The sequence below is a fragment of the Ostrinia nubilalis genome, chromosome 11, assembly GCF_963855985.1.
Source record: "Ostrinia nubilalis chromosome 11, ilOstNubi1.1, whole genome shotgun sequence".
Classification (NCBI taxonomy): Eukaryota; Metazoa; Arthropoda; class Insecta; order Lepidoptera; family Crambidae; genus Ostrinia; species Ostrinia nubilalis.
In genome coordinates this window covers 2,843,086-2,862,300 of record NC_087098.1, presented here as the reverse complement: position 1 = coordinate 2,862,300, position 19,215 = coordinate 2,843,086, and the positions used below count along the sequence as shown (strand labels likewise).

At 36.4% G+C, this 19,215-nt stretch overlaps 1 protein-coding gene across 1 annotated transcript in view; it reads left to right on the top strand.

The window, feature by feature from the left end:
* Positions 1 to 19,215, top strand: part of LOC135076066 (protein TANC2) — a 346,968-nt gene that overhangs the window by 112,842 nt on the left and 214,911 nt on the right. Inside the window, exon 4 of the mRNA XM_063970523.1 lies at positions 14,307 to 14,854. Within this exon, the coding sequence (XP_063826593.1) occupies positions 14,380 to 14,854 (475 nt within the window). The 5' untranslated portion in view covers positions 14,307 to 14,379. The remainder of the gene's footprint in view (positions 1 to 14,306; positions 14,855 to 19,215) is intronic.

Sequence of the window (19,215 nt, the reverse complement as noted above, 5' to 3'; positions counted from 1 at the left end):
ATAAACTTAGAGAGCCGTAACCGAGCGGACTATATAGAGAACTCACTGACCGTAGCTGAAGGTGTGCTGTTGGTTATGAGTGAAGCGGGTAAGGCAGACATAAATATTGGGATAATTAGAATGTATACTTGACACTTGGATAGTATAATATACACGACTAAGTAGTAGAATGGCCTCTACAATGAGACAGCTTGCAATGACAATGGCTTCAAGTGACTTAAAAAAAATAATAAAGAAATATTATGTTTGCGGCTAGATACCTAGTAAAGTTGAAAAACAATCTTACATTGTTTCATAGTAGTCTGCAACTGCAATCGTAGGAGAAAATAATGTAAGCATCCTTTGCGTATCATTCAGCTAAATTGCGACCGTGTAATCTGATACCTACCATCTTCATAACTTACCCTAAGATCCCAGATAGAACCTTAGAGTATCACAAAAGTTACTCTTCTGTCAAAGTGCTATACAAAGAAATACACGTGACAGTAAACTTTCCCCTGGGACAAACTTGGCCTTCATTGGTTGGGTTTTTAATGGTCAAGATGTAGATTCTAGCTACAATAAGAGTTGCGGCGGTGGGAAGTGGAAACGAAAGATGGGAAAAGCCTCTTAATAGTAGTTGAAAAAGAGGCTGACAAAGGAATCAGTGGCAGAAAAAACTCAAGAGTTTTTTCGGGCACTGATTCTCATCGCCAGCTCATGTATTGTCCCGAAGTGGTAGTAGGGCAAGCTATATTGTATAAGGCCCTGGAAAGGGCCTATGTACTGAATAAACTATTTGATTTATACTTACCCGCTGCTCTCATGGCCATGTCACTTCCCTAAACCACGCTGTAATCCCGGGCAGTGACAGCGTCGACAAAGTTACATTCGCTTGATTGGCCGCCGCTTCTGGCGAACTAATAACGCTCCCAAACTTCATATTTTGATCTTATCATGCTATAAATGCAATCTTGTGTACATTAGGAATTGTATAACAATAATTTAATAAAAAGCTTTAGCTCAGTACTTGTAATAAATTTCGTTACCATATTAATAATAAACTGACAAGAATTCAAACTTCTTACTTTATTCAACTACGTTTAAATCTGTCCAAACTGCAACTTTCTTAAGCCCAACGAAGAACTTTCTTTAACAAAGAAAGTTTTTTAACAAAAAAGATAGTGTTTATTGTGCTCATATTTTTTAGCATTCTTTATGACTATGTAAAAACTAATGTTTTCTTTTCTCTATGTCTACTTATTCTGTTATAACTGTTCTTATACTGTTATGAGATGACATCTACTAAATCAATAAATTAACATGGAGTGTTTTTATGGTAACTAATCTCATTTGATTTATGTTCTCCGATTAATTAATTATTTTAACACCATTCAGCTTTGCTACATTCATCGTGCATGAAAATATAACCTTGATCAATAAACAGTGACTATAGAAATATTTATTACCAACATCATCATCATTTCAACCACATAATGTAGTGGATATTGGTCCTTCTTCAATGATTTCCAGATGGTCCCATTGGAAGCAGTCTGCATCCAGCAGCTTCCTGGTACCTAAATGTACCAACCAAGAATATACTCGGTCTTAGTTTTTCTAGTATACTTCAATACGCTGAAATTAACTTTTCAGGACGTATGTAGTTTACCAAATTAAAACATATATTCATACCTGTCATTTCAAAAAGGGAAAAAACATTTCGTGTTAAAATATTTATAACCTAATCCCACATTTCCATCACGAAATGCTGACGTTGCAAACAACAAAAGTGCAAAGCTGACAATCCCCAAACAGCCTACGCCACAGCATCATAACTTAGCCCCTTAACAACTTTAACTTCAGCTTAACCCAAGAAATGTCCGTCATCCGCTCCGCTGACGTAATTAGAGCGGAGATAACGGCGCTGTTGGCGGAGATTTGCAGTTTGTGCACGAAACAAGTTGCAAGCTGTGTTATTGTGACCTCACGTCGTAAACTCTTAACAAATGATAGACACAGTACTGTCTTTGCTCGTGTTTAGCTTGCAAAATCACGAAATTAAGCTTGTGTAAGATAAGAGATGTCGTATTTCATTGCTAAGACCTTGGTCTTAGCAATGAACTTGTACGGCAAGTTCTAAAATTGATTTAGAACAAGTTAAATTAACCGTAAATAGTAAAGATACTTAATAAAATATTTGCAGTGGGACAAAAAGAGATGGTGAGAGACATGAGAAAATCATTGGTCTTTGCCAATCATGTATTTTGGGCTTTGTGACAGGTTGTGGCGCATTTAAACGCTTTGTTTAAAATCTCAATTAAAACCTTTATTTGATTCCGATATTACGATATTGGGTCGCTCAATATCGGAATTGTAATATCGGATCTCGTATTCCGAGATTCCGATATTACGAGATTCCGAGATTCCGATATTCATGCCCTAGTAAGATTAAACTTTCGGTTACTTTCGCGTTCCATTTCAAAAAAATTGTATGCACCTGTTGTTAAGTGAAATGCAGTCTAGGATGGTACATATCTGTCCTGTAAGTGCCTATTCACTCTCGCCTTGAAAAGGCCCGGATTATAGTGTTCAGGAAAGACAGCAGCAGGCAGCGAATTCCAGTCCCTAGCAGCTGTTCACATTATAAAAGAGTTATCGAAACGCTCATAAATTTATTTAAGACAACGCTTAGTTCTAAGCACTTTTTTATTTATAGTAATTCCATTGTCTTGTTGGTTATCCTAATAAATAAAATAAAATAAATAGAGAAAGACGTGTGAGGACATAATATGTAACTCCTAAAAATGTTGCGTTGAGGAGACCCGTGTTTCTCTATTTTAATTAACCATGTCTGCCTCACATTTTCATAAGCCGGACTTTGCAAGAACTTGCTAACATTATTATTGCAAAAATAAACCTATAGGGGTAGGAAATAGGGGATGCAAATTTTAATATGGGAAATCAATAAGTAAGTTTTTCATAATAAGTTATTTTGAAAAATTATATTATATGAAGCTTAATAAGTAGGTCTGTTATTAAGAGTATTCCATCTTCAACATAAACATAAAATATTGTTGAAACCGGAAGTAATGAATCTCCAAAATGATTTAAAACGGGCATTTCGCTAATGAATGATCATTTACATTACATCGAATTTCACCGGTTTAAGGAAGTACCGCTCATTTGGAATTTCCACTTTTCTAATGACCTCTGTTTTCGCTGTAAACACCGCCATGTTGATTTTGAGGATAATACCAAATTAATTACAGTACCTATTGCAAGCAAGTCATATTTTTAAGTATTTTAAGTAACAGACGACGAAAAACACCTAAAGCTAAAAACTGCGACAATACAGGGTGTTCCAAAAAGTAGTGTTAAGCCGAAGCCCAGAGGTAGAGCATCACTAGGGCTACCCGAATATGATTGTTTTAATTTCTCTGCTTAGTCACTTTTTTGGTCACTGTGGCCTGATTTTTTTATTATTATTAGATGAATACTAGGCCTAACTGATTTAGAACTATTTATATCCATAGCACGAATGTAAACTACAAAAGTTAACACACACAGGATGTGTTGTAAAATAATAATAACTCGAAAACTATCAAAAGTCACGGTGATTTGGGTAGCCCTAGAGATTCTCTAACTCTGGGCTTCGGCTTGACACTACTTTTTGGGACACCCTGTATAAATGTTGTAGTTATATTAAGTTCGATTTCGCAATAAAAATGTATAGTTGATGTAGCGAAAAGAAGGTGTAAATTCTTGCTGCTCTTTTACCCATCTTAACCATAAAATAACTAACATTTTCTAGTACAGAGGTCGTTGACTCTATACTAAGCCAGCAAGGGGTAGTCAACCCTCTGTTTTGCTGAATGTGTTCCCCAAATATGGTTTATTTATACACCACTGTAGACACGAAAGCTTTTAATGCTCTGAAAGATGTGGGCGTGAGAGGCGTTTGTGGACAGATGTCTACTGCTTTTAACGACATGGCGATGTAAAGACAAGTTAGGTATATTGAATTTAACTCTTGGAACCCGAAAAAGAACGCGTGGAGCCTGCGTGCGCGATGGCGATGGCGAAGTTCCTTTGGTATAATTAACTAATTCCATACTTAACCTACATTTCGTGGGTCGAATCACGAAAAGACGTAACTGATTTTTATCAATTTTACAAGAGCGACTTTGACGTTTAAAGATAATTTGAAGGATGGAAAAATGTATTTCGGCCCTTTTTACCTGTCCATACTGGCTTCCTGAAAAATAATTCAGTTACGATTTTTGTGAGGTTATAAAATGCATGTTTTTAATAACATGGTGTGTTTAAGTCAATATCGCCATTTTGTTAGATACGCCTTTTCGTGATTCGACCCACGATTTGATTGAAATACCATTTTTATTAATATTGTTAATCAGATTAATTTAAATTGATGTCTATTTTTAAGCAAGTTTCTAAAATTAGTTCTTACTTCCATACAATCACTGAACAATTTCAAATTGACTTTTCAAAGGGAACTTTTGAAAGACTAGATGTTCAGCGAATACGAGGCTAAAATTAGATTCCTAGATATGCCAGAATACGTTGGCCAAAATTTGCCTTTCCCGGAATCGACTGCTGTGCTTGCCGCAACGTCCCTCTGAGTTTTGATTACGCTAGCCTAACAAACAGCTTGGAGTATCTAACACCTAGCTATTAAAGTAAAATAGCATCTATTGCAACGTACATAAGACACTTATCTTGATATGCCGTCGCTGTATGATCAGAATTTAATAAAAAAAAGTCAGGTGTTGTTGTGATAATTGATGTTATCCCTACATTAATGATAATAATAAAAATTGAAAGCATTTTAAACTCGTTTAAAGATTAAAAGTTTAAAAATTATTTGCTAACTAGCGGCCGCCCGCGACTTCGTACGCGTGGATCCCGTTTTACCCCCTTCATCTATCTTACGCGGTTTAGATTTTTTCATACAAATATTTTTTCCCGCTAACTCCCGTTCCCGTGGGAATTTTGTTATATCCTGTTGTAACTAAGCTTTAAGTTTACTAAGGTACCTGCATGCCAAAATTCAAGCGTCTAATTTAAGCGGTTTAGATTTTTCATACAAAAGGATTTTCCCGCTAATTCCCGTTCCCGTGGGAATTCCTAAGTATACTATAACCTGCCCAGGAGTATGAAGAATAATTGTACCAAGTTTCGTTAAAATCCGTCAAGCAGTTTTTGTTTCTATAAGGAACATACAGACAGACAGACAGACAGACAGACAGAAAGACAGACAGACAGACAAAAATTTTACTGATTGCATTTTTGGCATCAGTATCGATCACTAATCACCCCCTGATAGTTATTTTGAAAATATATTTCATGTACAGAATTGACCTCTCTACAGATTTATTATAAGTATAGATATAGATAGATTTGCAGAAATATGCATAACAAGGCAGGTATTTGTCCACAATTGCACCTGGTGTTAAGTGGGATGCAGTCTAGGATGATACATATCTGCCCTGTAAGTGCCTATTAGATAGGAATTATTTTCGTGCATCGGTTGCAGATGGACGTGCCATCTGCAATTATTGTATAATTTTCACAATACAGTCTATAAATCTGTGTCAGAATAAATTTGTGTCAGCGTATGTCCGTCATGCACGCTCTGACACGCTTACTAAGTGTTACAGTGTTGTTTACTGAATTGTAACAAAACAATGGATAGTCCCTTCAATAGAAGTACGATGACTAGCCGAAGCCCGCCTCCACCGCAGAGAAGATCAACTGAGAGAGCTTCAACCCTCACACCATCAGTCGTCGAGGTTGTATCAACCCATGAAATCCAGCAATGGATATCATCCATTGAACTATGCCTTAACGAAATATGCAATATATCAGCAGAAGGCAAACTGAACTCGGACCAGAAACTGAGAATCAGCAACAACAGCAGAAAAGTGATAAGCGGCGTGTCTCAACTAGCTGTGCAATATCAGTCCTTGAAACAAAAATACATATCAGCTCAAACAATCATCAATACTTTAACTGAACAAAGGGAGTCATCTGCCCAACTAGAAGATCAGATCGAGGATCTAAAAGCCTGCATTCGCTCTGCCCCAAAGGCACAACAACCGAACGTATCTTTTGCTGACGTAGTGAGAACAAGTAAGAGCACTATAGCAAGACCACCAAGCACCAGTAGTATAGCCGTTTACCCAGCAAGCAAGGATAAGACGAGCGAAGAGACAAAGGAACTAATTCAGTCAATCATCAAGCCGAACGAATTGAAACTTCATATCCGAGGGATGAGAAAAACCAGGGGAGGAGGTATTATAATCAGCGCTGAAGGCAAAAATGATCTTGAGAAGCTGAGAAAGTCAGAACTTCTGAAAACTTCAGGTCTCAAAGTCGAAGAGTCCACGAAACGGAAGCCTAAGGTGATATTGCTAGGAGTACCCACCAATACAACAGACAAGGACGTTTTTCAATGTCTGTATGAGCAAAACATCGCGGGTAAATATCAACACATGGACCACAGTAAGTTCTCAAGCTCCATAAAACTGAGCCACAAAACTGGCAAAAAAGACGGTCCCTACTGCAATTATGTCTTAGAACTCACCTCTGAACTAAGAAAAATCCTCATGGAACAGGAGCGAGCCTACATAAATTGGACCTCTTGCCCAGTCAGAGACTACACACTTGTAACCAGATGTTACAAGTGTCAACAATATGGACACTCGGCGAAGTTTTGTAGAGAATCATCGTCCACCTGCGGGCACTGTGGCTGCGCTGGGCATTCAATCAAAGAATGCTCAAAATTAGAAGAACCTGCGACCTGTGCCACGTGCCGGCGTTTTAACAAACCAAGCCAGCATAAAACGGGAGAAGAGAGCTGCCCTGCCAGGAAAATCGCTGAAGCAAGATACTTAAGTTCAATTGACTATGAGGGCGCCTAGAGCGCCACAAAGGCCAGTATAGGCAGGACAAGGATGGGTAAAGTAACTCTTGATTTATATAACGAATTAGATTCTTCGTATGAGTATGAATCACGAATATGTGACCCTCACTCGTGTACCTCGTACATTAGTAATATTAAGCATAGTCATAATATTTTCTATGTATTTACCCTATGAATAAAGTCGCATGCAAAAAAATCATACAAGATTGGCTAAAAAATAAAACCTATGACGAAACAGAAAACCTATTACAGATTGTAACTTAATTTAGATCAAGGTAAAAATAATGCTTAGTAGTTAAGAATAGAAATGTATTTATATTTAGTTACACACTGTTATTGTGATAATGTTTAGTATGCACTAACCTACTTTTAATAAAATACCTAAGACACAGGCAAACAATTTTGCTTAGTTTAGGTATTAATAATTTTACCTTCGCACACTAACCTTAATTTAAGTAAGTGAATTCAAATGTATCTAGGCTAAGTTTTATTAAGTAACTAGCGGCCGCCCGCGACTTCGTACGCGTGGATCTCGTTTTACCCCCCCTTCATCTATCTTACGCGGTTCTGATTTTTTCATACAATTTTTTTTTCCCGCTAACTCCCGTTCCCGTGGGAATTTTGCAATATCCTGTTGTAACTAAGCTTTAAGTTTACTAAGGTACCTGCATGCCAAATTTCAAGCGTCTATCTTACGCGGTTTAGATTTTTTCATACAAAAGGATTTTCCCGCTAATTCCCGTTCCCGTGGGAATTCCTAAGTATCCTATAACCTGCCCAGGAGTATGAAGAATAATTGTACCAAGTTTCGTTAAAATCCGTCGAGTAGTTTTTGTTTCTATAAGGAACATACAGACAGACAGACAGACAGACAGACAGACAGACAGACAAAAATTTTACTGATTGCATTTTTGGCATCAGTATCGATCACTAATCACCCCCTGATAGTTATTTTGAAAATATATTTCATGTACAGAATTGACCTCTCTACAGATTTATTATAAGTATAGATAAATTTATTCTTATTCTTATTCTTATTATTCTTATTCACTCTCGCCTTGAAAAGGCCCAGATTAACTGTTGAAAATTATAAAGATTTAATGGATACACTCTAGGTTTCCAGCCAGACTTAGATAAGGCTGCTAACTAAAGTAACTTTAAAATTAATTTCTTAGAAATCATAGCATTATAGTGTAATTAGACTAACGAGTATTCAAAACCTCTGAAACTCAGGACAGTGTTAATAAACACGTTTTAATTTTCCAAAACCCCAATTGTATAGGAATTACCTACACTCATATTCACAAACGATGCTTGCTTAAGTGAAGCAGCAAATCGAACGCACAGCTCTGTGATTGATTCGTGTGTCACCCTGTGCGTCCACGCGCACTGTAAGACCTCATAGTGATGTTTGAGAATACGGGCGTTAGTATTAATGCGAAATGTAATTTGGATTCTTCCAAAATACTTCTCCAATCAATTGGATTCACACATTACCACGAACTAATAAAACTATGCCCATAAAATATTATTATCATCATTATATCAGAACAACAGTAGATGCTGTAACATAATACCTCCTCCGATGATCTCCATAATGATCGGTTAGTAGCGGCCAGCATCCAGCGCCTTCCTGCTACCTTTATGAGGTCGTCGGTCCACCTTGTGGGTCCTGTACGCTGCGCTTTTCAGTACGTGAAACACCCAATGAATTCAAGCAAATAGGTCCTGCATTGGTGGGTATATCAAGGTACTGTATTCAATTTTCATAAAAATCCGCTGGCATAAATCTTGATTGTAAAATGACATTGTTATGAAAAGCTTACGACTTATCAATGCGAAACCATATACTGCTGTAGTCATGAAACATTTCAATAGCATGTGAAAAATAATATGAAATAATTTTTGTTTGCTGTAATTTACTGTGAAATTGCTGATCATTCGCATTTCATACATTGTACCGGACGAAGTTCTGAGTGCAAATAAGCATGTAGGAATGATTAATACTAATTTGGACGTTAGAAAAAAACAACGATGACAAATAGGTACGTTATATTTCTTGGTCTGTGTTTATAATAAACTTTATAATTGGTTATTTTAACTACAGATCAAATAACTGGCCTTTAATTGACAAGAAAATAAGAAGCAATTGTTCATAAACCTCACTTCATTAAATAGTAGCAGGAGCGAAATTGGCTACTGCGAAATAAAATCATTGCCTGTAAAATGTCACATGTGAAACATATGAAAATTAATTACCATGTCATTGAATGAAAAAAAACTAAAACCCAACTACGACAAAAAACGACGCTGAAAAAGTATAAAACAAGATTTTCAGAATACTGAACTGAACAAACTTGCTAATGTAGTTGCATAGTAATTTTCATGTTTGGAAAGGCGTAGTCACACGTTGTCAAAGTGCTACGGTAGGTAGGTATATGTAACGTGTGACTACGCCTTTCCAAACATTAAAATTACTATGCAACTACATTAGCAAGTTTGTTCAGTTCAGTATTCTGAAAATCTTGTTTTATACTTTTTCAGCGTCGTTTTTTGTCGTAGTTGGGTTTTAGTTTTTTTACTTTTTATTTATTATTTGTACTATTTTGGTGTTAAAGTGTATTTGTGGCGCATAATATTTACAAAAGTTAAATTGATGAACTAATAAGTAGTAAAGAAGCTATGAACGAAAAGATGTGAATTATATGCAATCAGCCCTTGAATACAGGTAAAGTCACAAGCAAATGCTAGTAATATATATATATATTCAAAATGTACAAGTAAAGCGCTTTCAAATGATACCAAACACGGCATATTTATCTTAACTTTATTTTTTAACTCTGTATGTTTTGTCCGCTAGAGGGCGCCACATTAGATTTTGTGAAACCCTGTATAGCCTATAACCAGCGGACAATTAAGACGCTTCTAATGATATGTCATTTGTCGAATTCTGATAAGTAATTTAGAAGTTACGAGGGAACACATGAACATACATACATACATACATACATACATACATACATACATAGCCTGTCAAAATCATAACCCTCCTTTGGCTTTGCCGTAGTCGGGTAAAAATAAAATTGACTAATTAGCAATCACTTCCATTCCAGCTGCGTTTCGCCCTTACCTACGAATAACAATACTCCACACAAATAGGGTATTCTTTTCTTTTATACAGCTACCACCACATGTAATTTATTTAATATCACACAAAGCGGTTTCAATGCGAGATAGATCGTTCGATGTTATCGGAAAATAAAAAATGAAGTTGCTTCCATGAATCTTCTTTGTAATAACGGGAAATCCATAGATTGGAAACATAATTGGATCTACCTACCCAGATTTGCTGAACATAGTTGAATAGTATTTTGCAACAATGGAAGTACGGAACAGAAAGTTCATTTTAATTTTTTCAGACAATATGAACTCTTTGTAAGCGAGCTCAAATCTGTTGTAATTATGATTTTGTTTTAAGCCGTGTGGTGACGGCAGAGTAGAAAGCCGTGTGGTGTCGGCAGATTAGAATACATTTGTCACCAACCCCTACTCTTCCCACGGGTGTCGTAAGAGGCAACTTAGGGACTACACATCAAACAGAGAACGGGCAGCAGCGCTCTCTGAAAAACTTCAAACTTTTAAACTGCAATCTCCAACCCGCCTGCCAAGCGTGGAGATTATGGCAAACCCATCCACTATAGTGGAGGAGGCTCATAGTCCAGCAGTGGACTGTAAACGGCTGTTGATGATGATGATGGATGATGAAATGTTTACTGTTCTTGTCAAATTCGTCAAAAGCGATGAAATTGGCGTCACCCTCTTAGATGTGTGTCTATCGATGTAGTTTATCTGTAAGCGATCAAAACTCTTTTTTTAGCAAAACAAAAAATATTTTTCTCCTACATTACTTTAGAATTTAAAGTTTAGGGAAATTATTTAATTTGAATAACTAAAATCTAATTAATCTAGTAATAATTTAGGTACCTACTCAATCAGGCCTACTAAATCTATTTCCATTGTCTTTGTAACGAATGGCAATTAATTTGGGAATAATATTTTGTGCCTCAGACATCACAATATTAAATTAGTATCTATTCCTGTCAGAATACTATAAACAAGGAGATTTGATGTTATTAATAATGGAGATTATTCTCAGAAATTACTACTACGAGTACACAACAGTGAACTCCAGTGTATTTGTTTTTTATTTTATAATAGGTACATCCTTTTAACCGACATAGCTCACAGAATTGCTAAAATCAAGTGGCAGTGGGCGGGGCACATAGCTCGTAGAGACGATGGCCGTTGGGGCAGGAAAGTTCTCGAGTGGCGACCACGGGCTGGAAGAGGTAGCGTGGGCAGGCCTCCTACTAGGTGGACCGACGATCTGGTAAAGGTCGCGGGAAGAGCCTGGATGCGGGCAGCGCAGGACCGTTCATTGTGGAAAACCTTGGGGGAGGCCTTTGTCCAGCAGTGGACGTCATTTGGCTGAAACGAACGAACGAACGAGGTACATCCTTTTATTAATTAATTTTTGGCATTGAGTTTTCATGACTATTACTTACGCCCGTATTCCAAACACTACTATGAGGTCTCACAGAGCGCGTGGACGCACAGGGTGACACACTAACCAATCACAGAGCTCTGTTCAATGCTGTGCGTTCGATTTGCTGCTTTACTGCAAGCATCGTTTGCGAATACGAGCGTTAGTATCGAGTCACGATATTAGCTAGCCAACAAAGATACACACAGTGCCCTTATGATAAACTCAATTTATACATATTTTTGTATAATCAGAAAGCATTTATTCTTATTTGCTCCGATTTGATGAGCGCCTAAACAATCCTAAAGCATTGCAAATTTTCTACCCAATTTTGAACGGATGCGCACGACCGCAGTTAATTCCATCTTTATAATAAAGAAAGTACGGACAGGAAATTAAAATCCGATGGCTTTCAGCATTATCGGGCAAATCTGGTGGTGCGTGAAAAAATTCAGATGCGGGAAAGGATCGGAGGAAATGAAACTGCTTCGGGCGACCGCTGTTAGGGCTGTTGGGAACGAGACGTGGCTGCAAAGTTGCGACTTTGTCGCGGGAAACCTATGAAATATTTTTTATCTAAACTCAAGTTTGTTCGTTTCAGCCGAAAGAGAAAACGATAAGTAATTTTACTCATTTTTTTCTAAACTATACAAGATATTGAAAAACTGGTTATTGATCCTGAAAGTGCTTCACGAGCTCTATCAAACGGTATCAATAAATAGGTAACCGAATAAACTGGATCTATATGTTTTAGGAAAAGTACCAATTTCACGAAATTCTTCTGTTTTCATGGCCCTGTAAAAAGGTAAAGTAGAGACCAAGCATAAGAATTCTGATTACTTAAAGGATTTTTGCCTGAAATAGAAAATCCTTAAGTATAAATACCTTCAACAACCTTTACTAATTGAATCAAAATTAGTAAACTTTATTGTAACATCGTCTCTATAATTCGAATCAAAATAAATACTTATCAAAATAAATACTTAAGGATTTTCTATTTCAGGCAGGAATCCTTTAAGTAATCATAATTATTATACTTGGTCTCTACTTTACCTTTTTACAGGGCCTTGAAAACAGAAGAATTTCGTGAAATCGGTACTTTTCCTGAAACAGATAGATCCAGTTTATTCTGTTACCTACTATTGATACCATTTGATAGAGCTCGTGAAGCACTTTCAGGATCAATAACGAGCTTTTCAATATCTTGTATAGTTTTGAAAAAATTGAGTAAAATTACTTATCGTTTCCACTGTGTATATGTTTCACTAAAACCACTGTGTCTAAGAGTTTATTTTATTTGTAGAAAATAGTATGAGATTTGTAGTGGGCCTTATTAACAAACATGACTGAACAAATTGAGACATACTGCCTCTGTTATAAAGAGCCAATTATTTGTACATTTGTTATTTTATTCTTTCTGCGTCGTGGTGTTTGTGTGTCGCAGATCTCAGGGAAAAAAGAAAATTCATATCAGAACGTATTATTATCAGTATGTTGACGCTGAAATTGGTAAAAAAATATTACATTTTTACAATAAAAACGAGAATGTCATAAAGAAATAAATATTTGTAAGAGATTAATTTCAAAAGTGTAGCTTGCTTGTTAGTTTTTATTTTTGTTAGGTAGGTATTTATAGATGAGAAGGATAGCTAGGTACCTACCCATACATAAGAAAAAGAAATAAAAGAACCTAAATTTACCAAGTTCGGGGTCTATTTGTTGGCGTAACTTTTCTTATTTACGAGGAAGACAGTAAATTTTTTTCTTCATATTATAGCAAAAGTGTTTAATTCGCAAAACCTAAATAGGTTTCAAATCTCAAAAAGGAACAGAAACGTACTTGTTGAATTCCGGTCTCAATTTGTCCAGCGCCGTTATATAAATAACCACTCTCTTTTGTTCCGCGTTCCTGTAACGTTCCTGTTATTCTTGTTCCGTTCATTAATTATACAGTACGTGTAGGAACTCTCTAATGAAATGTTGCCGAATTTTCGCTTCGGAGCTGTTTGCACTGGTTGTAATACGCGAATTAGAATTATAACTTGTGACTTTACGCGAGCATAGTTTGGTTAATGTGCATTAAATTTTGCTTCCCGTATTTAATGCTGTTATTTAAGATAATACTTGTTTTAGACTCGAGGGGAATGCTGGTTCTTACTCCGCCATCGCTGGACTACTTCGGTTTACCCATTCGTAACACAAGTATAATTTAGCTTAGCAGGACGGTTTAACTGGTGTTACACCTCCATTGCAACGTTATAAAATAACAAAATTATATAATTTTATAACTTTATCTTATCATTTTAGTCCTTTTTATATTTATTGAGATGATATTCATTAATGATTGTAGAGGCTTTACTCCGATAATGTAAACCTACTTAATATACATTAGTAAACCACTTTTAAGAACCGAAAAAAAAATACATTACATACTTTTATAAACCGTGTCATTTTCAAAATATTTAGATACCGCCATCTATCGACACAAGAGTGAACGTGAAACTTTATTTGTATTCACCCAAGTTAGCACAAGCACCCGACAAGCACGGTGTGAGCTTTGCTGCTGGTTTCAGTAAAAGCTCATAGATGGCGCTATATGTAAATTCTTTCGAAATTGGTCAAATTAATTAAGATTTTATTTTAATTTGTGTGTTATTTTATTAATTGGAAGAAGTTTTATAAACTCGTTAAAATAATTTTGTGATATTCAATGATTCCTAATATACCTACACCGAATCAGTCTGGCAAGATGGAACTCCGATTTGATTAAATTCTGATTTAATGCCTTTTAATACTAATTTTAAATTAATAAACTATACGATTTTTTTTCTTTTGTTCCAGATCACGTCATAGAGCCAACGAGTAATTCCAAACCATAGTCAAAAAGTTCCTAGGCGTAGTTTATTTAGTCAAAATGTACAATTCAAACGAGTTCTTGCACAGTGCTGGCGTCAGCCGCCATATGCAAGCGACCGGGGAAGCCCCTTCCCAGAAAACTAGCATGAAGAGGCGGTCTTGCGAAGTGCCTTTGGGGGATATATCTTCAAATAACTTCAAGGTCTCTTTAGGCGATATATCGTCACTCAATGACGGGCCTAGCTATGACTGTCGGTCGCTGCGATCTATAAAATCTGAGGACAACCGATCCTTGAGGTATTACAGGCCGATAGATAGTCGCAGTGTCAAGAATTTTCGGTCGTCATTAGCTGATATATCGACGTACTCGTTGTCAAGACCTCCGAGCTATGACCAGCTGTCTCGGAGGTCGATGATAGAGGGAGGGGAGGCTCAGGGCATGACGTCATCGAGCATCGAAGGAGTGCTGTGGTCTGATGAAGAGGAGAACGAGTACTTCTACCACGAGAACATCACGACTGCGTGGAACCAAGGTAAGATTTTTCAGCATTTATTTAACATAAGCTAGGACATTACAGGCTACAAAAACATATTGTTATAAGAACCATGATAAACGCACGTTATCGTAATTATCACAAAACTCATAATAAAAGAAGAAGTTACGCCTCTATCGATAAGGGACTATTCCCCTATCACTTAGATGGTTGGCAGTCCACAACAGTACGTTTCTCTAGAAACTTCCTGTCCCGTACAACCAACCTGTGGAATGGACTGTCGTCTCTGGTGTTTCCGGACGGATACGGCCTACAAGCTTTCAAGAAGAGAGCGTATCTTCACCTTTAAGGCCGGCAACGCACCTGTAACGCCTCTGGGTCTGCGGGTGTCTATGGGCGACGGTAATCACTTACCATCAGGTGATCCGTCTGCTCGTTTGCCTCCTGTCACATAAAAAAACCCTGTCGTTCCCATCGCTGCAACTCGTATGTAGCCAGGATCTGCAGCTTGACAGCCAATAAGAAACCAATCAGTGAAAGTGCCTCTATCGTAAATAATAATACCTAAAACTATAATATTTGGCAAAATAACACAATCTCAGACAAAAGAAACCAAAACAAGAGCACGTCAGTTCACCGGCGCACGCGCAGCCGTTGACCCCGCGATCTATGATCTTCCATCGATTTACATAATCGCCATCTACGGAATATCGATCGCCGTAAATCAATCGTATGCATTTGATACATGTGTACCTGATCAAATATTATGGTCATTAGAACTTTTATAATACGTATTCAAATCAAAGTTGAAAGACACATTTTTTTCTCTCTTTTGCTCTACATTTTAATTGTTTGCGACATTTTTATATTCTTGTGCTAAATTGTACAAAACTAAATAAAAAGTATAAACAAAACCCATCTCCGACAGTAAACTAAATGGTAATAATTATCTTTCACTGTGAAAAATCTACTATAGCATGAAATCAGATCAGAAATAATCTGATAACATTGAAAGGGATTATAAAGAAAGCACGTTCTCATTTATTTAGTTATGAGACTTATTTTGATATCGCATTTCTTGACCTGGCTTTAAATGTGGCTTAAATATACCTCAAAGAAATTGAGAGACCAATTTATTTTCCATTCCTGGAATCGGTGGAGCTTTTTACAGTAACCGTGAACGCAGCGAGTTTAGTGGTTAACCGCGTGCAAATTTTAGGGGGTATTCTCAGAGCAATCGATATTATAAGGGCTTGCGCATATACATAGACTACTATGATCAATTTGTGACTAATCCACTTTTTTTCGATAAGCAGGTACCTACTTAAACTTGGTCTATTGGGATCTATAAAATCTTAATAGTGTAAAAGTGGAAGCTTTGGAACTGACAGAATGTAACTAAAATGTAGGGAGGTTATGTAATCTCTCATCATCAAATCATGATTTAGACTAATTAATCAGTTTTAGACTCTACATTTGTAAACTAAACTTTAACTATGTAAGCAATGCCTAAAACCATCAAACCTCAAATATTTCAGTGACATTTTTAATATCACTGTTTTTAAATCACTCAACTCGCTGGTTATCAGAATACACCCCACGAGTTGCGTCTCAATCTTAAAACCGACTTCGGAAAGGGGCGGTTATTACTTAACAATTTCGTATGGTGTTTTTACCGAGCGCAATATCTTGCCAGCAGTTTTTGTTCCTTTCTCATCAGTGTTAATAAAAATAAAATCAACTTCAATATGTTCTGCTTCATAAATATAGGTATTGTGTTAAAGATTATTATTTTCACTTTTAACAACAATGTTGTTGTAATGCTAAGTCATTTGCAATTTCAAGATGATGATGTAGTTTATTTTGCTTTTAAAGATTGGGCTTTTAGTTTTGACATTGGGGTTACAAAATGATGAGTGTAAAAGATTTTCACATAATCCTCTCTCTCTCTTCAAATACTATCACAATGAGAAGTTATAGATTATGTGCATCACCAAAAATGTATTTTGTATACAATACATTACATGTGCTAATGAGGGACAAAAATTTATAGATAACGTTAGATCCATGTCTTTAACTTTTCCTTCTACACCTTTCGGGATAAAAAACATTGCCTATACCTAAGAGGGAAACTCAGTCTCAAGGCTTCTAAAAATGCAAATTTTTATTGACTCTGCAGTTTTAATGCCATGTTTTAATCAATATTTTTAATCTCGCCGCAAACGGTCAAGGGTCTTGATTAACCGCGCCGATCAATCTCATCCCTGCCCTCTCCATCTTAATTACTAAGCAGATTTATCAGTTACATACGAGTACTGTCATGCTAAAAAAAATATTTGTTATTTTGCTCGATCGGTTGAGGTTCTAATAAACGAATGTGTTTTATTTATCTTTGACGACTTCATTAAAGCTTAGTGAGTATTCTTTTTAATTTTATTCACGAAAAGTTTCGTTGATGTTCAAGATAGTACTTTTTTGTTTTTTGATAAATGCACGCCGCTAATCCTCATCATTTTTAAATCCTTATCCAGAAAAAAAAGCAATGATATTATATTACCGCAAAGGAAAGTTTTGTAAAATCTCTTTAAATATGCCTCTACTTTATGACTCTGTCATAAAATAGGTAGGTCCTCTTCAACACCCTTTTTTAATTCCAAATTCCAGATCCAGAGTCTGATTATCTAGAATTGTTGTTGGGATTGGAAAAGCACGTCGATCAACAATATCCTCACACGATATCGAGTCTTGTACCTCAAAGGATACAAAAATCGCGAACCGCCGTCGCGCGCGCATATACCTCCGCGATGGTATCTTGATGGATGCCCGACAGACCGGGAGAAACACTAATTGAGAGCCAGCCAGTAATGAGACTACTGTGGAAATTGTACTTTCTACTCGTAGAGCAACCATTTTATTGATTAACGATTCGGATGCCCACGCGCATTTAACTCCTTGTACTTAGATGTTTATAGCGTTGAATATAAGACTTATAATTTTGTATGCACCTGATTCCACAAGTTTTAAGTCAAGATAGTGTTGTACAACTCTGAAAATATCACTGTTGAAATCCAACTGTTAACAGTTGGGTTTGCTTTCCCAATTTGATATCATACATTTCAAAAAGCCCTGGCAATATTTTTACATTAATGCTTAGACTCTAAGGCTGGGTTGCACCATCTTACTTTAACTTAAAAAAACGTCAAAAATCTGTCAAACTCCATTTAAAAAGCATCGGTTATTGTTAAAGTTATGGTGAAAGTAAGATGGTGCAACTCAGCTTTAATTCAATTGCGTCGCCATGAATATCAATAATAATAGAAGATCATAATTTTACTATTTGAAAGTCACTCTGCTCTAGAGTAAATAGGGCCCACATTACTATGACGGGCGGACGGACGTGTCAATCTACTGACATTTACCGGGAAACAATGAGCGCATTGCCCTCTTTAACACTTAGCTCGGGCAAAATCTATACAGTATCCGATGCAATTGCAAGAAATCCATCACACTCGACAGATACTTCAAGTACAGCAAAAACGACGCCCAACCGCTAGCAGCCTCAATAAATGTCGAATCGAATGAAATAAAGACTGATCTGGAAAACCGCACACGGCAGGAGGTCTGAATTAATAGCAGTTTAACAAAAACTTGGACTAATTTTCCGTTAAAAACCCGCGACGTAAAACAGAAGTGATAAATGTACATTAAATGCGCGGCAGCTATGCGACCGCAAATACTAGAAAAAGCGAGAACGGATCCCCTACTAGGCTATCAGTGGAGTGCTGTTATATTCTACTTACATTATCAATAACTCATAACTGATTTAGTTTTTTCAATCCAACAAGAAAGCCGTTTTCTTAGAAAATATAGCAGGGGGTTCGACAAGGAACCATTTTTGGACCATTGTTTTAAATTAAGTAATTTTGTATACCTATTCAATATCTAATTCGTTAAGTAATTGAAGTATTAGAAGATAAATAAGATTTAAGTTCTAACGTATTAAAATATTAAACTGTACATCTGTAAACATTAGTTGTGGCAACAGCTTTTACATAGAAAACTGGTGCGAGTCACTTTTGCGTTCTGTCTTTAGTCTAGCTTATAAATCAGTAGCCTAACGATCACTGGGCTAATTGAACGCTCAATAAATTTCCAAGTTACATTGTAGAGCGTTTTGAGCAAATATTTTCGCTATGCTCTAAATTTTAGAGTCCATGTTAGGAAAATTTATGGTGTGTCACATTGAAAAAGTTTATAGACCGTATCGGCATATTTATTGAATTAAATAAACTGAATTAGGTAAGAGTAACATTTTTCGCTTAGTTTAGTCACTAAATAATTTATTGAAAAACTACTTACTTCTTATCTAATATCGCTATTAAATGTGCTGTAATGCTCTT